Below are 23,009 nucleotides of genomic sequence, written 5' to 3' on the forward strand. Positions count from 1 at the left end.
TGTGAAGCAATAATCAAATCTAGTCTGTTAGTCTTAAGGATTATATGTAAGGTTAATGCAAAGGGTGTGTAAACATATGAACTATATACACAGTGTTCACAAACGTTACACACTGCTGTACAACCTCAGTACGGTCATCATTATAGCCTGCAAGTCACTTTACCCTACATGAATTATAAATACATGTAATTGATAGGCTGTGGCAGTCCTGATACAGAGACCTGCTTACATTCTGATCTGTGTCTTCATATATAAAGCTACATGAATTCAGTAGTGAACTGTCAGGGCCCACTAGGTCCCCAGAGAGGCCCTAAACTTTATTAAAAACAACATTTGAAAACGTATAACATATTTTTAAATGTGTCGGCCATTTTCTACCATTAGAATCGCTATGCACACCGTTCAGCGCAGGACATCAAAGAATAGCGAGAGAGATTTAAAGGCATACAGAGGGGTCTAATCTCGTATTCGTATTCGTTCAGATGCCTGCTGATTGGTCTGCACAGCAGCATTGTTAGTTCCAACACACTCTGTGACTGGCAGTCCAGCTATGAAATTACAGAGGACAACAAAATAAATGAATGGATAAAAAACACATCAGATACCTCTTAATAAAAACCTGCAAAATGTACATTTTACAAAGACTACTTATGTGTGTAACTGCAAAAAATACAATAAATAAATAAAACTTTTCTTACAAAATTTTGAGTCCTATTGTGAGTATAAACGAAAATGTCTTGAAAAGGTATTATATAATGTATGTCAATTAAGAACAATAAATCCCTCAATAAATCCACAGTCTTATAAATGAATAATTGATCAGATAAAGATGTTGATGATAAACAGCTGAATGTAAAATGATCAACACTCACATCAGTGACAGCACACAGACGCTCGGTGGAGATCTTCAGATGAAGAGATGATCTGTTAACTGTCTGATGGGTTACAGGTTTATATACACAATAAATAAGTCATGTTGTCTGCTGTGTCAGGTGACTGGATCATGTTATCTGAACTCTCCGGTGTCACGTGAAACACATCTGCACATCAACTGAACCTCAAAACGCTTTAAAAACAGATGAGATGTAATTTTTATTATATTGTTGCAGCAAGTTTAATAGAAACGATTTCTTATAAATCACTGTGATGCCTAAAGCCCTTTTTCACACACAGATTACAGAAAATATATGGAAAATGCGTCCGGGATTTGTCCGGGGATTGTATTTGCAAACGTGCACTTGGTGGATTTTATCCGCAGTGTCTTAAGTTTGTTTATTATTCGTGATTTCTTACTTGAGAAACCATCCCCATGCATATTTTATGATTTGATCATAAACTAGTGCATGACGTGCAGTTCTGTTATGCTGGTAAATGATCTCAGTTTTAGTTAGGATAGTGACAAGCTACTTGATCTCAGCTTCAGTCCAGTTTGCAGAAATTTTTCGCTGCAAATGTTAATCTGCATGTAAATCCATATTTTTAAAGAGGGCCTTTGGGGATGTTGCGATGACCCTTACGGCATTGTCTCTGTCTTTTTTTCCCCAAAAACCGTATCACAAAAATTTTATGGCAATGTCATAAGGTCCCCTTTACAGAAGCAATCCCAGAAGGGGAGTAACAGGATTATGTAAATAAGGATACAAATCAGAAATTTTTTTGTAAAAAATGAGAATACTTTCAGGATTACAATGGTTTCAATTAAAAATAAATAATTATTTTGTCTGTTGTCAGAAGCTACATTTACATGCAACCAAATAATTTGTTTGTAATCATATTGGCTCAATCTGATTGAAATGCCTTCATGTAAAAACCTTAATCAATATGATTGAGGTCGACCGGATGCAAATTTCGGAATGTCGGTGAAGTCCGAAACAGATTTTTTAAAGATTGGATGGAAGAAAGGTTTGCAATAATGATCTTTCGTTTCACAGTATTTCAAGAAATTGCACTTTGAGTGATTTAGTCATTCGGTAGAACAAATAGATAAAAAAGATAAAAATTAGGTATAGACCGATATATTATTTACAGACAGAGTGCTGGAAGCCGCAAGCGATTGCAGGTCATTTGACTAAAAACAATCAACCTTTCCATGACAACATCGAAAGCTCGGCCTAAGAGCTGATCATAGCTGCACAAAGAGAGTTTTTATTTCTCATCTCTATATATATTTGTAGTAGTAAAGTGCTAGAAATTAATATCCTTTGCTAATAGTTCCTCATCATTGTGGAGAGTGCAGCTCATGGTTCCATAGCACGCTCACCTGTTTTTATTATTTGTTAAATATAGTTTTTTTAAGTTCAATAAATGTTACTTTTTTAAATTGAGACTTGTAACATTTGGCATCATCGTGTCATTTTTATGATGTAAATTGAGTGAGCAAAAGCAGTATCGGCTCCAAATATCGGCTCAAGAAAATCGGCAGCCTGTATCGGTCATCGGCTAAGGCTGATGAAACAAAAATCAGTATCGGCACTAAAAAAAATACACATATCGACAATGGCGTGGATGTTGGCTTAACTGAGGATTTGCACACAGAGAACGAGACACCAAATAGTACGATTGAAAACGCAGGTAAGGCAAAATGTAGAGATAAATCTGAAAATCTTAAGAGTTGGGTCCTTTACACAAATGTCAAGACACAGGAACAATTTTAATATCTTATACCTGGGCCCGTATTAACAAAAATGTGACGTAAATCTTGATGTGTTTTTTCTGCATTTGCTCGTTTAAAAGGTGTAAGTGTTGTAAGTACCGTACAATGCCAACTGAGGTGGAAAATGTTTGCTGTTGTTTGTGTTGTTTACATTACATGCATGTATGCACTGACTGCAAACAAAAAACGGGAAATTTTGATTTACTTACGCCTGTGGTTGCGAGTGCTAAACAGGGTAACTGCTAAGACTGCTTCATCAGTTGTAAACAAGTGGCAAATCCGGCATCAAACTGTGCCTTGTTGGTAAAGCAATCCTCTCCGAAATGCAGTCAGAAAACAAACAAATTCATTCGCAATTACGTTTTCCGGGAACAATGAACTGCATGCACTATTGTCCTAAGACAGGTAACACTAAATAAGGTTTTCTTTTCCTTAAATCCATAAACACACTTCTTTTGTTGAACCATCCTGATAAAACAGTTGTCGCGTGCTGTGCAGCGATACCACCGGTGACTTCTACTCGACGGAGCAATTCTAATGCGCGTTCTCACTCTCACTTGATGTGCAGGCCAGGCGTGCTTTTCTGGGTGTAAGACCCATAAAAGGAATATGGGGTCAATCAGTCGTAACAGATGCCCCGTTCGAAAAAAACTTTCAGAAACTTTTCCAAAAAAAGGAGGCGTGAGTTTGGCCCAGAAATACTCTGTCACAAGCTCAAATGCTTTTTCGACACTTTGTTTATGTTTAGCATGAGGGTTACAACTCTTGAATTGTGTTAATAATTCAGAATGCATGAAACAGTATTACACCCCCCCCCAAGGGGAATGCAGAAGACTTTTAAGTTCCGAAAACCAATATAAAAACATTACTAAAATGGCTGTTGCCTTTCTTTATGTACAAGTTGGACTTGAAGTAACAGCTGTTCTTGTATTCAGTTTGGTTTTCTAATCTGTTAATTAAAAGTCTGCTTATACATTCTTTACATTAGCTGCTAGGAATGTTGGGTTTGTAAAATATAGAGTGCATTCCTAAACTTTGGATAACACCACCAAAGCATGTAACCATGTACTTTCTTCTTTACTTTGCAAAGATTCTTCTTCTGAAGAAAGCACAGAGAACACCTTTTATAAAGATTTCCGTCATCTTTAAAGGCGCTCTAAGCGTATTTGTGTGACGTCACTTCTTGTTGACTTTCGAAGTGTTGTCAAACTAAAAAGAGCTTAGCTAACTCATCCCCTCCCCCGCCCTTCCATGCTTTCTGAAAGAGTTATAAACACGTCCAACCCCCACTCCCAAATCCTTCTTGTCGTTTAATGGTTGGAACACTTTGTTATGTTTCGTGGTGGTATGTTGACCACTTTGTTTTTGTTGCAGTTTGAGGATCCTGGGCTGTCTAGAGAAACCGTGTTTTATTACAGTGTTTTTAGAGGACAGGCAGATAGCAGATAATGAGGAGATGCTTACTCTATGAAGCCTGCACAAAATCATATTGCGATTGACAGAGCTAGTTCAGATAATGCTACCCATGGCGAAAATCATGCTAACTTAAATGTTGTGTTTGTTAGTGCTTTAAAATTCTGTGGTTGGTAAGATTGCAATTGTAAGTTTTCTAGTGGTTCTGGAAACTGTACAAATTAACACAAAAGTAGTCTACTCACATACTTTTTAAATCACTTCTTGCAGAGTTGTTACAAAAAAAGATGTTAGCTGTATAGGTAGGGGAACTTCCACTGCCAACATCCCAGGCCACATTAAGAAAGATCAAGGCTTCAGTGAGCATTATAAAATTTACACATTTACATAACATACTTGTTTTTTAAGACTTAAGATTTGAACCATTGGAGGGAAGTACCCATGATCCCTAGCGTTGATAGGGTGGCAAGTAGGATCTGATGATTAACTGTGTCAAAGGCTGCCAATCAGAAATGAGGATTTGGATTCTGCTTTTGTTAGCCATATTGCTAACGTGACGTTTCAGTGGAGTGGTTGCATTTGAAGCCTGACTGCTCGTCATCGAGTCAGTTGTTCTGAGAAAGAAAGGGGGATACTTTGTTAAAAACAGCTCTCTTAAGGGTTTTCGCAATGAACAGAAAAAGTGAGACGGGTCGGTAACTGTCAGTAAGAGAGGGGTTCAGCGTTGCTTTTTTAAACAGTGTTGTGACAGGGCCTGCTTGAAAGTGGATGGAAATGTCCCTGTGAGAAAGGAGGTGTTGATGATGTGCTGGTGTGAGCGTGTCTGAAATGGCCTGTAATAAATTGGAGGGGATTGGGTCAAGGGGGCATGTGGTTGGGTGGGTGGAGAGAAGCTTAATACATTTGGTGTCAGTGAGCGGAGAGTAAGAGGAGAAATTGAAGTCATATGTAAGTGTAGTGTATTCCAAGATAAGTGGTGAAGAGAATAGGTTACTGATAGATAAAGTTTTGTTGGTGAAAATGTTTGAAAGTCATCAGCCGACAAAGAGGAGGTGGGTGGAGGGGGACAGAGGACAGAGTTGAAAGGTTAGAACAGCTGCCTTGTGTTGGGTGCGTTAGTTATCTTGGTGGTAAAGAAGCATGTTTTGGCTGTAGCTACTACAGAAGCAGAGAAAGAGAAGAGAAGTGACTGGAAGTGACAGGGGTCAGCCCGGTTGTTAGATTTGCATCATTTAGCAGAGAATACCGGACAACCATGGGCAAGAGGAAGTAGCACTAGCTACTGGACAAAGAGTTTCTAATCATGACGTTAGAGTAGAGCATAAGGTGTCAGTGGCAGCATTAGCATCTTAAGACAGGAAGTGAGATGGACGAGAAGATGGCACCTGTGCAGAGAGGGTACTTGGGGAGAGAGGGTGAAGGTTACGCCTAAAAAAAACTGGAGGCGGCATGGGTGTGTGTGATGTAGGAAGGTGTATGTTGAACGTGATCAAGACAATGGTCAGATAGATGGAGAGGAATGACCTTAATATTGTCCGTAGAGCAGTTGCGGGTGTAGATGAGATCAAGCTGGTTTCCTGATCTGTGAGTGGCAGCAGTGGTGAGGCGAGTTAGGTCAAATGAGGAGGTGAGTATGTGGAAGTCCACAGCGTAGGGTTTCTCCAGGTGGATGTTAAATTCACTGAGTACAATGAGAGGGCTGCAGTCTTCAGAAAAAGTGGAGAGAAGCATATCCTCCGCTATAAAGCTCCTCTATGAAGTCCAGAAGTGGACCTGGAGGGCGCTAAACTACAACAGGAAGTTGAATAGGAGAGTTGATGTTAACAATATAGTATTCAAAAGTACTTCCAGCTATTGTTAATAAGCAAACCTGTGCCACCACCTTGACCTGACTGGCGAGGAGAGTGAGAGAAAGAGTACTTTGAGAAAAGGCCAGCGGATGTGGCAGAGTCCTCTGGACGAATCCATGTCTCATTCAGAGCTAGGATGTTCAAGGCCAACTGTATGACAAAGGCATGGATGAAGGCAGACTTGTTGAAGGCAGACTGGCAGTTCCAGACTCCCACAGAAAAAGACAGGGGTGTTGGAGGTGAGTTGTGGATTGGTCGCACAATGGACTAAGTACGTTGTGTCTTGCATCTGAAATTCAGGTGGTGTCTGTTGTGTATGACTGGAATGTACTGAAAACACAATGGTATTTGAAAGTAGAAAACGTAAATAGTATGTGAAAAAATAAAGTAAACAATACTCAAGTGCCATGTCGGTGTCCTTGCTCGGTGGAGTCGCACAGGTAGAGGCACAGGTCTTTATACTCGTAGGTCTTCACACAAGGAGGGCTGCAGCGCCAGCGCTGAGGCAAGGTTTAAGAGGTTTATATGAAGAGTTTGGTTCCAAAACGCAATAAATCCATTTTGACTAATTTTGGTAAAAATGTGTTTTCTATACCAAGAAAGTGACAAGATGAAAACCACTATTTTCTGTTACAAACTTTCACATAGCATCTTTAGGTTATAAAACATACAAAATTTAAATCCATGACTTGATTTTAAAAGATTTATTATAAAAACAAATTTTTTCCACAAAATGCAATAAATCCATTATGTTTTTTAAAATGTGCATTCATCTTTGCCATGTTATATTCATTTAGTTGAACAGTGGTATACACCACTTCTTTCATAAGATCCTTTGGGGTCAATGTGTTAGCATTAGAAAGCTAAATGCTGTTGGGAGAACAAGCAACCGGCTCCCGACTGCCTCTCGCGTAAATAATTAGATGTTGATGGCTTACGTTTCTTTCCCGTCACAGAAAAAAACCCAGGTTTATCAATGCCATTAAAGTATTATTTTGTTTTGTTTGTTGATCATGAGTTACAAAGTAGATGAGGAAAACTAGGATTCCGTGTATTCAACGCACCGCCATTGTTTGTTTACAATGCGTGGAATGGTGCGCATATGTATATGACCTTGAAGGAATCAGATTACATTACTTTTATACAGTATGTTGGTGCTTGGATTAGGTTACTGAATACCTTTTTACGAAGTAACTTGTAACTAATTAAATAAATATATTTTAAGAGTAACCCTCCCAAATCTGTGCATACATGACGTTTAATGTACATGTGCAAAAACAAAAATCAAAACAACAAGAATCTAAAACAAGAATCCAGCGTCCGCCTGCTGTGCCTTCTTTTATATGGACAATAAGGTTATGAACACCAGATGTAGGTGATAAAACCATCCATCATCCCAACACACTGGAACAAACCAATCATTCAGTTATCATATTAGGTAAATAAAATCTACAATCTGATATCACCTGAGGATCAACTACAGTACAATACAGTATAGTTTATTAAAGGGAAACTTCACCCATTTGCATTAAGCTTTGTATCGTTAGAACCCCAGTCATGTTTTTAAATGGTTGTGCATTATTCACTCAGTTTCCCCTGAGACGGGAGAAATGCTCATTTCAGTGAGGCACTTCCTTCTTTCAGTGATGTAAAAATCGTCATTTTGCGTCATTGAAAGAAGGAAATCCTGTATCTCTGTTGAGTGTGAAAGACTACAGACACTCATTCCTCATTTTTCCAAGGTGGGGGCTATGGGTGGGACCCACTCACGCTAAAGACCTATTACAGATCAGTGGGTGGGACTTACGAAAATATACGAACAGACGGAAAAAAACGATCAGCTGCCATCTTTATGCTAAGCTAAGCTAAACAGACATTTTGGAGCAAGCCAGACTTTGTGTTACAATAAAAGTGGAAGTTAATCAATATGATATAGAAGAGGGTGATTTCGCAAGCGTGATGCTCTAATCCGCTGTTCATTGCACCACAATACAGCAAAGAGCTTAGGCAGATGGAGGAACAGAAGCCCGAGGAGTAGGCCGGAGCCTGGGCTTCGGCTGAGTAGAGGAGCCCGGGAAGGACGCCACAACCATTGGCCTCTGCTGCGTAGAGAAAAGCCCGGACTGATAGTGCCTGTACTCTCGCTGTGTGCTTGCTTTATAACATTTCTGCATCAGATAAGGATATGGACGTTTGTTTGGTGAATGTTTCGAGGCAAGAGAGCAACTTTGCGCGTGTTTGGACATGTTTATTTCAAAGACGTGTTTCGGCTTACGAGCACAGAGCTGAGGCAGCGCGTCTGTGGAGATATTATGCAGGGGACGCGTTTGTGTGGAGGATGCAGGGATAAACGGACGTCTGACTGTAAAGTGAGTGTTTATATTTTCTTTGTTATACTAACATGGCATTTATGTACACAATAGCATATCTGAGCGGTGTTTTATATGTCTATGTGAAAGCAATGAGGCTGATATTACACAGATGTAATTACAGTAAACAAGAGACAAAAAGAAAATTGGTAAAACTAAATAAACATTTAATATGCATACCCTTTTTAAGTATTTGTAAAGACATTCGTACTGCGGATCTGAAACCGCACGTTACTGTTTGACTTTGCTACACACCAGGCTAGAGTGTTATTGTGTGTAACACAACGTAACATCACGTTTAAAAGTAAGTCATGATTGGTATCTGTCAGACACAGTGGCAGCTATTTTCTTTGTTTTACTAACGTGGTGTCATTTATGTACACAATAGCATATCTGAGCCGTGTTCCGATTAATGGGAGTGGCTTGCAGTGCTGTGCATTGTGGTGCATAGTGGGAGTTGTAGTTTTTCATACAAATGTGCTCTAAAGTCACGTTCTGCCTTTTCTCGGTCAAACAGGCACAAAATTCTAAATTTATGTTACATTTCGACTACAAAATGGGCCCACTTTCAACAAATATTAATGTTCCTATCGATGAAATGGCCCTTTAACTGTTACAGTTACAACTACAAGAAACTTCCTTCATCTAGTGAAGATAAAACTTATGACAAACATCACAAAAGTAAAACTACTCTCTGTCCAATGATAACCAGAAACCAATCATTAGATAATCATCACATTCAACTCATGACTGTACTGTCTGTGTGTGTACTTTCTACTCATGAAACAGATTTTAATTTGAACATTATTCCAAGAGAATTTAAACTTTTTTTTAAATCTCATCATCAATGAGAATGTGATGTACGCTCTAAAATAAATTGCCTTTATATATTATATTCAACATACAGTATAAACTGAATTACAGAAAAATTTGAAAGCACATGAAAGATGCAATAAATAAACTGAACATGCACTGATTCAGATTATAAACCTTTATAAATCTTTAAAGCAACGCTTGCTGATATCATACAGATCATAGGTCAACACTAAGGTCAAACATCATTCATTAGGTTTCCCCCCAAAAAATAACATTGAATTTGATGCTAAATTGCTTTGGTCTAAAACTCAGTATCTCAATATTGGAAGTCAAAATAACATCCCAATAAAAACTTACAAAATGGGATGGGATGCTGCTGGATTAATGGAGTAAAGTACAGAAGATGCTGTATAGTCACACACACTTCTGTTAGTTTTCTTAGTTTAATAATTTCTTGTTATCAATTACCAATGTCAGCCCTCTTACAGTAACCGTACATATCAAGAAACTCTGAAATACAGCACACAGTCAATTCAGAATGTATCTGAAATTCCCAGCCGGCTCTCATCTCAAGGCTCAAGCTGAGTATTTACAGTACGTGTAGCAGAATCGAACTTACCTTTTGAAAAATGCACTGTTGGGTTGCAGACACAGAAACTGCCAGTAATCTAAACACAAAGCTTTGAATCTTGACATCTTCAGAGTTGAACAAAACCTTCAACCTCCATATTCACCTGAGAGATACAAGCCAAAGATTCACACAGCAGAGAAGATGACTGCAATCTTGCAGGGCTGTAATACATCTGATGGGAGTCAAAGATTACAGCTTTCTGCTTGAACCGTCATTATATACCTTAAATCTAGAAGATGTCCAATAGTCAACAGTGATGTCTTCTGTGCTATAATGCTGCCTTGATATGAAAACCAGGTCAGTTAGAGATTCACCCTCACTGCACCAACCCGTAAGATCCAGTGTCTACATATATAAATCCAGCACACACAGAGGACGATGTCTCCGACATGCATTTCAACCCATCCATTCGGATCCAAACATCCACTCGCACGTTCTGAATCACAGGATGAACTTCAAGAGCACAGGTGATTCCTACTGCAGGATTTTTCCCTCTACAACTGCATTTCATCTGCCGCATGCATGAAGAGATGTCCACCTATGTATGCCGAATGCTGGTTGCCTAGCAACAACATCAGTACTGAACTTGCGAATGGTTTGCTGGCGATACCCTGCTGGCTTCGCTGTCGGAGGGGAGGGACTCCCTCATTCCTAAAACTATGATGTCATACATATAAAGCACGCACTGTACTGTATGTTCTCCACTGGTAAAGTCTACAGCTTTGATTTGAGTCATTTTGTGAATTGAACGTTATTGTACGAGAGATATTAGTGATGTTGGTCCAGAACTTAATGCCACATGATTCTGGAGTGTATGGGTATTTGCCAGGGTGTTGCTTGATGATGTTAAGGTGTTTCTACTTTCAAGTCTCTGTGATGTTCTGGATCATCCCGGCTTTACATCACCTGATCAGGGGGAGCGCCCCACACTGTGACAGAGGCATCATGGGTAATTTAGCATTATGTTATCATCAGCAGCACTATCAAATTGATAAACTTGTGCTACACATACGATAAAAGTCAATGATCATAGGTGGCACACGGTGGCTCCTCTCAACACAATCACATCTGCTCTGCTTAAACATTCAGGATGGACAGACATTGCTTTTATTAAATGTACAGACATATTGGAAAAGTGTTTACAATCATAGATGATCAGTGAATGTGTGTATCTTTTGTAACAAGTGTGTATTAATCTCAAAATCAGTCAGTGTTGGGGTCAGATATACAGGTTATTAGTTTGTTTCTGCTTGATTGTATTTATCTTTACGTCTGTGTTTTATGAAAAGCAAACAAATGCAAAATTTGCCTCGAGTTGAAATGAAAAGTGCATAGTCTGCATTTTCCTGATGTCTTTACTGTAAATGAGAAAAGATAAAAGCCCTAAGCACAGCCAGCCATGTTTCAGAGACAACCAAAGAAGTAGACTTCATGAGGAGCACAAATGACACTTCAGAAGTTTTAATAGCGGCTTTAACAGTTCACTGCACCCTGGGCTTAAATGTGAGACTTTGGCATCAAAAATAACTCTTCAGTAACTCTCCAGCACACAGCCACCAACTAACAAACCTATAGAAACCTATATGACAGTTTATCACAAATGCTAAAACACATTTCCTGGAACCATTGCCCACTTTCTCAAAACCTTAAACACAATACCAAATCTTCAAACTACATTCATAGAACCTCTAACTCACAAATACTTTAAAATAATTTATTCTGTGCTCAAAATCAAACAATACTTTCAGATAATACACAAAACCAGTCAATATATATAAAACTACAGCATATTTATTAGATACTACAGAAAAAAAACAACAATAGCATCTGCTTGCTCGGACTGCACGATAAATCGCATGCGATAGTTATGGGCATCTTTAAGTAAAGTCCGTTCCCTTGACTAGTAGTAAATCACCATCACCTGCTTTCAGATGAAGCAGCATTTACTAAACAAAGCCATAGTTTTCTTACTACTAATCAAGAAACTGCATTTACTGACCAGATGCACATAACAAATCACATGCGATTTATTATGCAGCCATACTGCTTGCAGAAAAATACATGTTCATTACCATTGGTTGAGCAAAATTTCATCCAAAATTATGACTAATTTTGTCAAAACACTACACTAGTGGTCGACCAATTGTCGATCTGGCCAATTACCGACGTTGATATTAGGCATTGTGCAGATTATCAACATGGGTCATTTTAAAAGCCACGGAACATGGCACTTTAGTCAGCAATGCCCCCACCGCCCCTCTGATTTGTTGGGAGTCACGAGTCTGGCCAATCAGCGCAGGAGGCTGAAGACACTGACGAAAGCACTTGCTAACTGGACCTGCTTTGTATACAATGTTTTCGCTTGGCAAGCAAGCTGGACACTGAAATACAAGAGTTTAGCACGCATTTCGGTAGGGGTGTCAACAATAATCGATTTGGCAATGCATCGCAATGCGCGCATGCACGATTCAGCATCGATGCAGCAAAGTGCCGTAATCGATTATGTCACTGTTTATTTTCTGGCCTCGAGTGGACAATAAAGTTGTGAAGTTTCAATTAGGGGTGTGACGGTCATTATATCAAAGTGAGACCGACGGTTATAGTTGAACACCGTCATTAGAACTCTATAACCGCCAAAACGGTGTTATTAAAATATATATATTTTTTAAATGTATCATAAAGAATTTTAAAATACTAATTAAAAACAATTGTTAACAGTCTGTGTTACACGCCCCCTCACGTTCTCACGCAGTGAAAAATGCAGAGCGGAGTAACACTGACAACGCGCTGAAATACAGGACAAACCAGGTTACTTTTGAGATTTAACATATTAAACAAAGTCTCACCTTTCAAATCATCTCTTCCTTCTAGTTAATTTATAGCATCAAATAAACATGAATGACCATGAGATGGAATGTTGTTTTAACCGCAGAAAGGCGTCAACACTCCGCTTTTCAAGATCAAATCCTCCCATGCTAATCTACTAACTCTCTTGAACGCACATTCACTGCTTGCTGTTAATTTTAAAGAAACGTAGAGCAAGTAGCTAATCAGTGTCTAGTTTATTCCAACGCCGGGTGAGCACTGTGCAGCGCGTCTGCGGAGAGCGTTTGCTGCGCGTGGCCATTGTGCTATTACACCGGCTGCGTTTGCAGCGCATAGTGTGCAGTTTAATAACAATCTCAAGTTCATATTACTTTTCTTTTACCTGCATTTATGAGCAAAACCTCTTCTATACGCTTTTAATCCACATGGTTTTCGTGCTGTTCTGGTCCGTGTAATGACAGATATAGACACAATTACAGACATAAAAAGCCCAATGCACAAATCTGTTTCTCTGAAGATTATTAAGATAGAGGATTAATTTATGCTGGGCAGAGAGTCACAGCGCAGTCTTTTGGCAATAGTGTGTTTTTTAAATATTTCATTGCTTTCTGTTAAATTGTTCAACATTATTACTGTTTGAAACACACTTGGCATCACATTCATGATTTTATGGTAAAATGACACTTTCCCGTCAATCCACGAGCATTTAAACGAGCAAAACGCCCCCCACCGACGGTTATGTTACGAACCGTCACATTTGACTCACGTCATAACCGTCATCACCAATTCTGAAGCCGGTACACCCCTAGTTTCAATTACTTCCGGGGGCATAACAACAACAATCAAGATGGCTGAGGTGGAGAGAGATGACTGTGATAGACGGGTAAATAAAAACGCACCCTTTTCCATGGAAAGTGGACATATGGGCACATTTCGGATTCTACGAAGTTAATGGGAAACTAGACAAGAGTTACGCTGTGTGTAAATTCTCATCTCAGGTATTTAATTGTCATTGTCTTAAAGCTGCTAAGAATAGTTGCACTTATTAAAAATTTGTCTTGTTGTGTACGTAGAATTCTGATGCATCGTAGAATCGAATTGAATTGAATCATTACCTGGTGAATTGTAATTTAATCGAATTGTGAGGGCAGTGCCAATGCACACTACTACATTTCGGGCAGTTGACAGAGTTGGCATTTGCAAGTCAGTGGCTATTAAAGTCAGTCAGATTAACACAATTTTGTTATGTGGTAAACATAACAAAATTGTGTTAATCTGACTGAGTTTAATACAATTGAAGGTTATGGCAATAGAGCTTGCATGCACCCTAAACATCGCAATCTGATTCAAATTTTTGTTTACATGTACATTCTATAGAATTCGAACCGAACATCTGCGCAAACGCACAGCCAGTGTTTTTCAGACTCGCGTCTCAGAACCATCCCAAATAGACGTTCAAAGCTATACTAAAAGCATCCCAATGACTTTTACCAAACCAAATACCAATAAATAATGAAGGAAATCCTTTCATCTTTCACCCGCAGAAAAAAGCAGAGGACTTTGCAACGGCAAGCTGCTGACAACAGCATCTCTCGTCGAGTTCACGCTTTATCTCTGGATAAGTCAAAGCTGAGTTGGAAAAAGTTGTTCTTAAGAAGTTTTCAGATATATGTAATGAAAACAAACGTTCAAAAGGCACAATGCTTTTTTTTGGTTTAAGTAGCTTAATGTTTTATAAGTACACATAAACGCTGCAGAATGTTCATTGTGCGAACAGCGCGTGACCCTATTAATGTTACCCTAATAATGCATGTTGCCATTGCCTTGCTATTGTGTGTTTCTGTGACGAGAATCATGTGACATACGTTCAGTGGGCATCTAGTCATAGTTGGGGGCATGGTCTGGCATGGCGAGGGTGGAGTCAGCGTGGGGGAAAACGGCACGAACAGCGTGTGTATTTGAATGACAAAAGTGACGTATTGCATGCTGACGACCGGCAACGATACATTGCAAAATTAACTCCAATAGCTTATGATTTGCCCTTATTTAATAAAAAACTGGGTCAATGACCAAACCAAATGGTCGTTTCCAGACATATTTTGTTTGCGATAGCTGCAGCGTTAACATTAGCAAAGGGTTCAGCAGTAACAACATAAACAAGCGGCTTTCGTGGAACACACATAACTTCTGATAAACTTCGCTATGAATAAAAAACAAAGTCCTTTTAAAGGAGTTTATTTCTATAAAAAGCTAAATAAAGAACACATAGATTAGCTAGAAAACCAAAACATTTGTTATTTTTGACAAGTTCAGTTTAGCAATTAGTCAGACCATTAAACAAACAGAAACCGGAAGTAAAGTTTGCATCACCGCATGTGCTTCTGATGAAACGGTCTATAACAAAATCAACTTTCGTATATGTTGCATACTATAACTCCATAAAACCTTGTCACTTACCAATTGCACGTATGCTTCACTTCAAACTATTATTCTTTTTGTAAAACAGTGACCAGTAGTACAAAGTTTGAGGGACTGTGCTAACAGTTATCCCTAACTCACAGACTGCAGTCTGTATTGAGTATAGACCTCAAACTACTCCATAGGTCCACTATAGGAATCTTGTAGTATTTCGGGACAAAATATTATAGTAATCCTATAGGAATACTACAGAAATACTATAGTATTTTAGGACATACTATAGAAGTACTATAGAGGTAGTACTTCAATTCATAATTTGTTTATTAGCGGCACAGAAAACGACACAGCAACTCTTCGGCATAATTGTCCTGTGTATTTCAATTGGCGTCAAGGCAATGTTTTTAATAATAAGACGTGAACTTGAGCACAATGTATTTTTGCTTCCGATTGAGGAAATATTACAATTCACGCGTTTACATGAATTATTATCGGATCACAGACCGAAATCCACCACCCCCTTGAATAAGATCCAAATTTGTATCCGATCGACCTCAATCATATTTACATGAAGGCTTTTCAATACAACTGAGCCTTCAATATGATTACAAATTTGGTTGCATGTAAACGTACCCAGTCCCAGTGTAAGTCATGCCATTTCAAAAATACAAAAACATAAAGAACTTTTAAAACAATGGCGACATCTAGTGTATATCTCTATGCCAGGGGTGTCCGATCCTGCTCCTGGAGGGCCGGTGTCTCTGCAAAGTTTTATTCCAACCCTAATCAAACACACCAGATCCAGCTAATCAAGGTCTTACAAGGCAGACTAGATACTTTGAGGCAGGTGTGTCAAGGGAAGTTTTAGCTAAACTCTGCAGGACACCGGCCCTCCGGGACCGACTTTGGACACCCCAATCTTTGCCAAACGCCATAAAAAAAATGATTGCATATGCGCAGAGCATCCCAGTTTTGGTTATCCATCTGATCAAGTGTTGACATGTCCTTTTTAGTGGATTACAAAAAGTATAACCACCCCTCTTCAAGCAGGTTAGATGTTTAATCGGCTTGTGTCTTACATATCGTTTAAAGGTCTACTCGAGCTGTAATAATTGGTATCGACATTGGCCCTGAAAAACGCCTATCGGTTGACCTCTACACTATACACAATTCACCCATCCACACACGCACGTTGGCATATGTGGTTTACTGGGAACTTCCATAGACGCTAGGGATGTCCCATACCACTTTTTCATTTCCAATCCGATACCACAATTCCGAATATCAGCCAATACCAATACCTGCCCAATACTTCTGTAATCAAATGTGTACAGTGCTTTCTGCCACAGATATTTATTTTGGGAATTATGTGCTTGACCGGACTTTTTATGCACATCCTGGGTGCAGAATTGATGCGCATAAGTCATAACACACTACGTTTATGGTTTTTCTGGGTGCAGAATTGATGCCCTTGAATAATCCTCTCATAGGAAAAAGTTAATAATTATGAAAACCCAAAGAGAATAGATGCGTCATGTGCTCAGCATGTAGTGAATTGCATCCATCCAACGGCTTACTAAGACTTTATAAAATCAGATCTTTAAAATAGCCAACAGTTATCTTGTGTGTGCGTGTGAATGACGTGTTTCATCCGTCCGCTTCACCAGTTTGCGAGTAAGTTACAGTGTTTCTGTAGACTTAAATATCTTTAAACGTGCGTTTGTTCCTTCAAATGAAGCTATTTTGAGTGTATTAAAAGACTTTGAATATAGTGCATAAAAACTTTTATGGTGCTTTTATAATACTTTGTCCTTTTAACAGCTTGTCAGTAACAACCACAGCTAACACACAGAATCATAATTGGATCGGTCATGTTGTTAGTCCTCGATCCGATATCCGGTCCAGCCAAAAAGCCTGGATCGACCCCGATACCGATCCAGAATATCGGATCAGGACATCCCTAATAGATGCAATGCATTTTATGCTGTACAAACTGTATATCCTATTTCCCTAACCTACCTTAGTTCCTAATCCCAACCATCACAAAAACCTGCTGGCAGTCTTTATTGAGAAAAAGTACCATTTAGTATGTTTTTAGCTGTTCAGTTTATGGGGACACTTCCTGTGTCCCCGTAAACCATTTTTATAGCATAGTAAACATGTCATTATACACTATTCATGACGGAAACCACTACATTATATTTTCATTCTCACATATTTAAGTTACTAAATGAAGAAAGAGAAATAAGAAATGGCTAGATGTTATATTGAGGTAAAACAAAATGTATAATATATCATTCACTTAAGGTAACAGATCAGTTTAGACGCCTAGTTTAGACCACTGCAGTTTAGGCGCATTTCCGTATTTACAACAATCAAAAGCTTCTAACATCCTATTCTCCTGTGTAAAATTGATTGGAAATCACTCAAATATATTTTTCTTCTCACATATTAAAGTGACTAATTGAAGAAAGAGAACAAAGAAATGCTAAAACAATGTTCGTCTCTGAGGTAAAAAACGAAATTAGTTTTTTTTTAAAGGTCCCATTCTTTCTGTGTTTTTGCAGCTTTGATTGTGTTTACAGTGCGCAATAAAACATGTGTTCATGTTTCACGTGTAAAAAAACTCAGTATTTTTCACACAATTTACTTATCTGTAATAGCGCTGTTATAACTGTCCTTTAAACGGGCATGTCTTCCTTGTTCTATGAAGTTCCTCCTTTAGAAATACGTATCGAGTTTTGATTGTGTAGTTTGTTTAGTGTGTTGTTATTCAATAGCACCTTAGCTTGCCGTTAGCTTAGCTGCCGACTGATGTATTCCTGTGGGCGGAGTTTAGTAAAAAACAGTTCTACTGATGTCATTAAAGCAGGAAGTAGATGGCTGTAGTCCAAACCGGCCGTTCGCTGTAGACTTTGAAAGGGGAATTCTGTTAAAGAAAATATATCGGCTGGTCGTAAACTTTGAGCTTTATCATTTTACAGGTATTATTTATGCTCTAACAGCAACATTACACACTAACTAAGGGTTAAATGGCTTGAGTTCGTGCTTTTTTGCTGAGCACAAGACCAAGCGGATACTTGTGAAATGCAGACCTACGACACGGGCTATCCAGGTTTGATTCCCCTTTAAGGCAATCATTTTTTCATATAAACTTTAACCAAGTGCCACCATTACAACTAGCTTGTAAACATGAGCTATGCGATCTTTTGGCGTCGTAAAAAAATAAAACCTATGAAATGATATGGAAATTAAGTTCAGAGAACGGGGTTTGGTGTTTTAGCAATTGAAAAAACTTATCTCAGATCCAAGATCAGTAAACAACACACAAAGCTTTCAGTTCTTCAGGAAATTTTCACAAGCTTCACAAGCTTCAAGTAATTCATATGTGTTTAAAATCACATGCACTGTCAGTAAAAAATGGCCATAAATGGTAAGGGGCAGGAGTATACCTTAAATTTTAATTTAGTAACCTTAGTTTATTTTATAATGATGAATTATTCCCATAAAGATGTCAATAAACCAATACCCTGGTGAATAATAAAAATGACTCCATGATTTACTCACCCTCAAGCCATCCGAGATACATATGTCCATCATCTTTCAGACGAACACAACTTATTTTATGAAATGTCCTGGCTTTTCAAAGCTTTATAATGGTAGATTACAGGGTCCAAGAGTTTTAAGGCCAAACATGTGCATGCATCCTTTACAGAAGTACTTCACACGGCTCCAGGAAGTTACTAGAGAGCCTTCTGAGGGTAATCGATGCAATTTTGTTAGAAAAAAATCCATATTTAAAAATTTAAAAACCATAATAACTAGGTTCCATTAGTGGCCATTGCGCATTCACCAGAGTTTCAGCGTAGGATGCACCTTTACAATGCATACTGGCATACTGACATAGTGACGCATAGACACAAAGGAGAGACACCAAAGCAATGTCAGTCATGAAAAAGAGTCTAAACAGAGGATTTTAAAACAATAGCGAAGGATTTTGATATAAGGCAAGAGGTTTTTGGGTTATCCCAGCTAAAACAACTCAAAAAGCATTAGAGTTTATTCTCAATGGATCTTATGCATCGTATGCTTCACGTAATGCACATTGGCCTTTACCGGAAGCTACTTATTATGAAGATTGAAATATGGATACTTCTCCTACAAAATCGCACTGATTTGATTACCATTAGAACGCCATTATTAACCCTCTGCAGCCGTGTGAATTACATCTGTGGGGGATGGATGTATTTTTTGGGCTTCAAAGTCAGAAGTTGTTCCCTGTTTCACTGTTATAAAGCTTGGGCGAGCAAGGACATTTACTAAAATAACTCGAATTGTGTTAGTGTGAAAGATGATGGACATGCATCTCGAATGGTTGAGGGGGGCGTAAATCATGGGGTAATTTTCAGTTTTTGCTGAACTATCCCTTTAACATTTCATCACTTGTGTGGCAGTTTAAAAAAAAAAAATCATGGCATATCCATATTTTTGTCAAATCACATGCTCTCAAGAATAAGCATTTCCCTCCTGCCCTCGACAATAGCAAATATCTGAATATGATTTTGCCTGGGATGATGAATGTGTGTTTTAATAAATCATACTAACAAACACACCGAGTAAAAATGTGAGATACAAAGCCTTGCCCTTCGGTAAACACACCATACAACCAAAAATAACCATATTTACAGTATTAATTATTAATAAGATAATAAATCAATGCCACTCACTGAATAAACACACTGCGTACTGAGATTGTGTGTCACTGCATGAACATTTCCTTCAAATGAACTTCAGCAGAACACCACATAATACATCGAACAGAGGTTAAGACTGAGATACAGTTTGCACATTAGTGAACAGACTGACCTCAGTCACCTTGACAGGGTCAGATTAAACCCACACAAACGGACATGTTCTGCTGATAGCTGAACATCAGTATAAAGAGAAGATTTTCAAAACCCACAAACACAGACAGAACGAACTAAAAACTACACGAGATGAAGTTTAAAGTTGCATCTTATGTTCTTGACACGTGACTGCGACATGCGTATAACGCAAATCGGCTTCAGCCAAACGCTCGTGCGCGCACGCACGCAAACGGGCTCTTCTGGTTTTATATAAACACACACATATCAGTATCGTGGCTCTTCCAGCAGCACGTCAGGTAAACACCGCGACGCCCTGCCCGTACACTGCCCATATTACTATTAAACGCGCTCACGAGCCCATTAAAGCATATGCGCATTAAACAGCGCGAATCTGATACTCACATCATGTCGAGTCTGTGTGCCATGACCGCTCGTCTAGCCTACTGCTGTGCTGCGAGCGTGTGTGGACGCGCAGCGCGACGCTCAGTCACTCACGTGCGTCACAATGAGCAGCTCTCTGTTCCTGCCTGTGATGTCACACAAACACACATCACGCGCTTGCATCAGCATCAGCACCAGCTGGAGTGGGGAGGTGGTTAAAGTCACGCGTCACAACGCTCTCCATCTGCTGCCTTTAGCACAGTCTACAAGCGAGGCAGTCTGCAGCTGATTGGCTCTATGGTCTCCATAGAAACAGGAGGAGAGAGCTTCACACACACATCAACAGCACAGAGTCAAGAGAAGAATATTTTTCGGTTCATACCAATGACAATAAATTCACTATGAATCCAAGTAAACCTTTAATTAAAAAAATATTTTAACACCTGACACATTAATAGCTCTAGTAAAATCCAGCGCTCCTGATTTTGCCAAGTGGTTGATATCCTCAGGGCAACATTATGTTAACCCTGGGACAACATTTCAATCAACCAATCAGATTTCAGAAATAAGTTTACAGTTTGTTTTAAGTTTAAGCTTACAACCAGGATTAGCTGCTTCTAGACCATTGTTTTTCACTTATCATGTCACTCTGATTTTAGGGTTTGGTTATGGTTAGGGTTGGGTTTAGGATTTATTTAGGAAAATGTTGCCCTGAGGACATCAACCACTTGGCAAAATCAGTTTGAGCTAACATCCAGGGGAGCCATGAACAGTCAAAGGTGTATACAGGATTGAATGGTGTCTATTCCTTTTAGATAAATGCTTTCCTCTGTACTTAGGGATTAGAAGAAAATGAAATATAGTATTATCATGATGAAAACGGAATTCATTGTTATTAGATAATTAGATAATGTTATAAAATGTTAAAGGAAAATTTGTTACATTGCAAGTGTTGATGCAAGAATGCAGAAGTGTCACACACAGGATCAGAAATCAAATGTTCCATTAATTAGCAGTATTAACCTACTGAATTGATTTCAAGGGGTATTTTTTAAGGGCAATTTTTACAATTACCTCATTAAAGCAACACCAAAGAGTTTTTTTTACCTTAAAATAACGTTTCCAAAAAAGTTTCAGTGGTTCATCCACTCAAAACAGGGTGAATGGCACTTTCACATTCGCTTTGCAGCCCTCTATCGGCCAAAACCGCACTAAAGAAGTTTCCAACCGTCGGGTAATAGTCCAGTTCGAGTGAAAACTACAAAAACTTGCTTTACGGCAGACCTACAATCCAATCAGAGCCAGCTATGCTGCAGTAGTTACGACAGTGCTAATGAACAATTACGCGTCTAACCTGTAGGGGGAGCAAAGAGCAATAACTCTTTACTGTTGCTTTAAGGGCCAGATTTACTAACAATTCGCCAGCGCAACCCATAATTTTGTTGTCTGTATTTACTAAAGACGCGCAGTGGATAATTAGTGCTGAAAAAGTGTGTTCTAGTTATTTTTGCTTCTGACCTTATTGCATATGCATTTATAGGAGTTTTCTAGCCTGGGTGCCAGCCGATCTTAGCCCCGCCCACAAAATTTTGAGGACGGGAAGATCGGTCTGGGGTTTCTCCGTTGAGGAGCTACTATGCTAGTCCCAAAGCTGGTCGACCAATCAAATTGTCAGGGCGGGCTTTATACGATGATGGACAGATGATCAACAGTAACGTAATCAACCACGTCACCAAAGAGCGCTGTAGAATTCAGATGTGTGGATTCTGACATTGAGTCTGTTCTAAAAGATATCGACAGAGTATTGATTTTAAAAGAGGAACAGAGAAACGCGAGCAAGGCATTTGTTGATCGTAAAGATGTTTTTGCCGTCCTTCCTACGGGATTCGGCAAGAGTTGGTCGCACTTTTGGAGGACAAAGTTAAAGAAGCAACTGAAATGGTTATCATGGCGATTAAACTCGGCGTGCATGACGAGATGGATATAATTAGCGGTCGTTGCCAGCTTCTTTTCGGAACCCTGGAATCGTGGCTGCTGAATAAGTGGAGAGACATGCTAGGCTGCAAGAGACGTAATTTTAACATACGTCACACAACATCCGTTGCTCTGATTGGTCATAGGTCTATCCAATTGAGTGCAGAGGCAGTTTTCGGTTGAGACACGCCTCATAATCATAGCCCAATGGAGCGGTATCAGACTCAAATTCTGACTAGAATTGAGTATGACAACATCAGGCTAGGAGTTTCCCTTAAGACAAAAAATTTATGGTAGGAGCTATTTAAATGATTCGCGCAACGTGATTTACTAATGTTTGCGCATGTGTTATGACTGGTATTTGCGCCATTATTTAACACCGAAAAAAGCATGTCTTAAATTATTTTGCCCACTGGTAAAAGCGGTGGGTGAACAGGAGGTTCAAGGTGAGTGGTTGGACGTCTGGCACGTCCAAAAGAGGTCAGGTGCTCCCTTCCGCAGTCCTGCAGTTACAACGAGACACAAAAACGCAGTCAACAGAATTGCAGATGAGCTGAGGCAGATGAGAAAAGTGATGCAAGAAATTGCACAATTATTAAAAGATGCAGTTAAAACATGAACCTTGAGTTTTGTCTTTCTTTACAAATCCGCATGACATCCTCACGGTTTCTTGCACCTCGTTGTTATCCCTCTTTGTCGGTCAGGGGGCTGTGGCTCAGGGTCATAATGCTGGGGAAGAGGGAGATCAGGAGGGAGAGGAATACCGTTCCACACTGCTATATAGTCTGTGCCACCCGAGCCATCCAGAGCACG

The 23,009-nt window shown here is 39.2% G+C and overlaps 1 protein-coding gene across 2 annotated transcripts in view; it reads right to left on the bottom strand.

Moving 5' to 3' along the window:
- The window catches only part of iqsec1a (IQ motif and Sec7 domain ArfGEF 1a), a 78,693-nt gene extending 58,314 nt beyond the window's left edge, over nt 1-20,379 (bottom strand). The window contains exon 1 of one of the 2 annotated variants that reach the window (XM_065282488.2): nt 20,244-20,379. In XM_065282488.2, the coding sequence (XP_065138560.2) occupies nt 20,244-20,266 (23 nt within the window). In that variant the 5' untranslated portion in view covers nt 20,267-20,379. Of the gene's footprint in view, nt 1-9,720; nt 10,331-20,243 lie in introns of those variants that run through there. The other variant, XM_065282486.2, reaches the window with a different exon arrangement.
- Between the last annotated feature and the right edge of the window lie 2,630 nt (nt 20,380-23,009).

Source organism: Paramisgurnus dabryanus, chromosome 21 (genome assembly GCF_030506205.2).
Source record: "Paramisgurnus dabryanus chromosome 21, PD_genome_1.1, whole genome shotgun sequence".
NCBI classification, from domain to species: Eukaryota; Metazoa; Chordata; class Actinopteri; order Cypriniformes; family Cobitidae; genus Paramisgurnus; species Paramisgurnus dabryanus.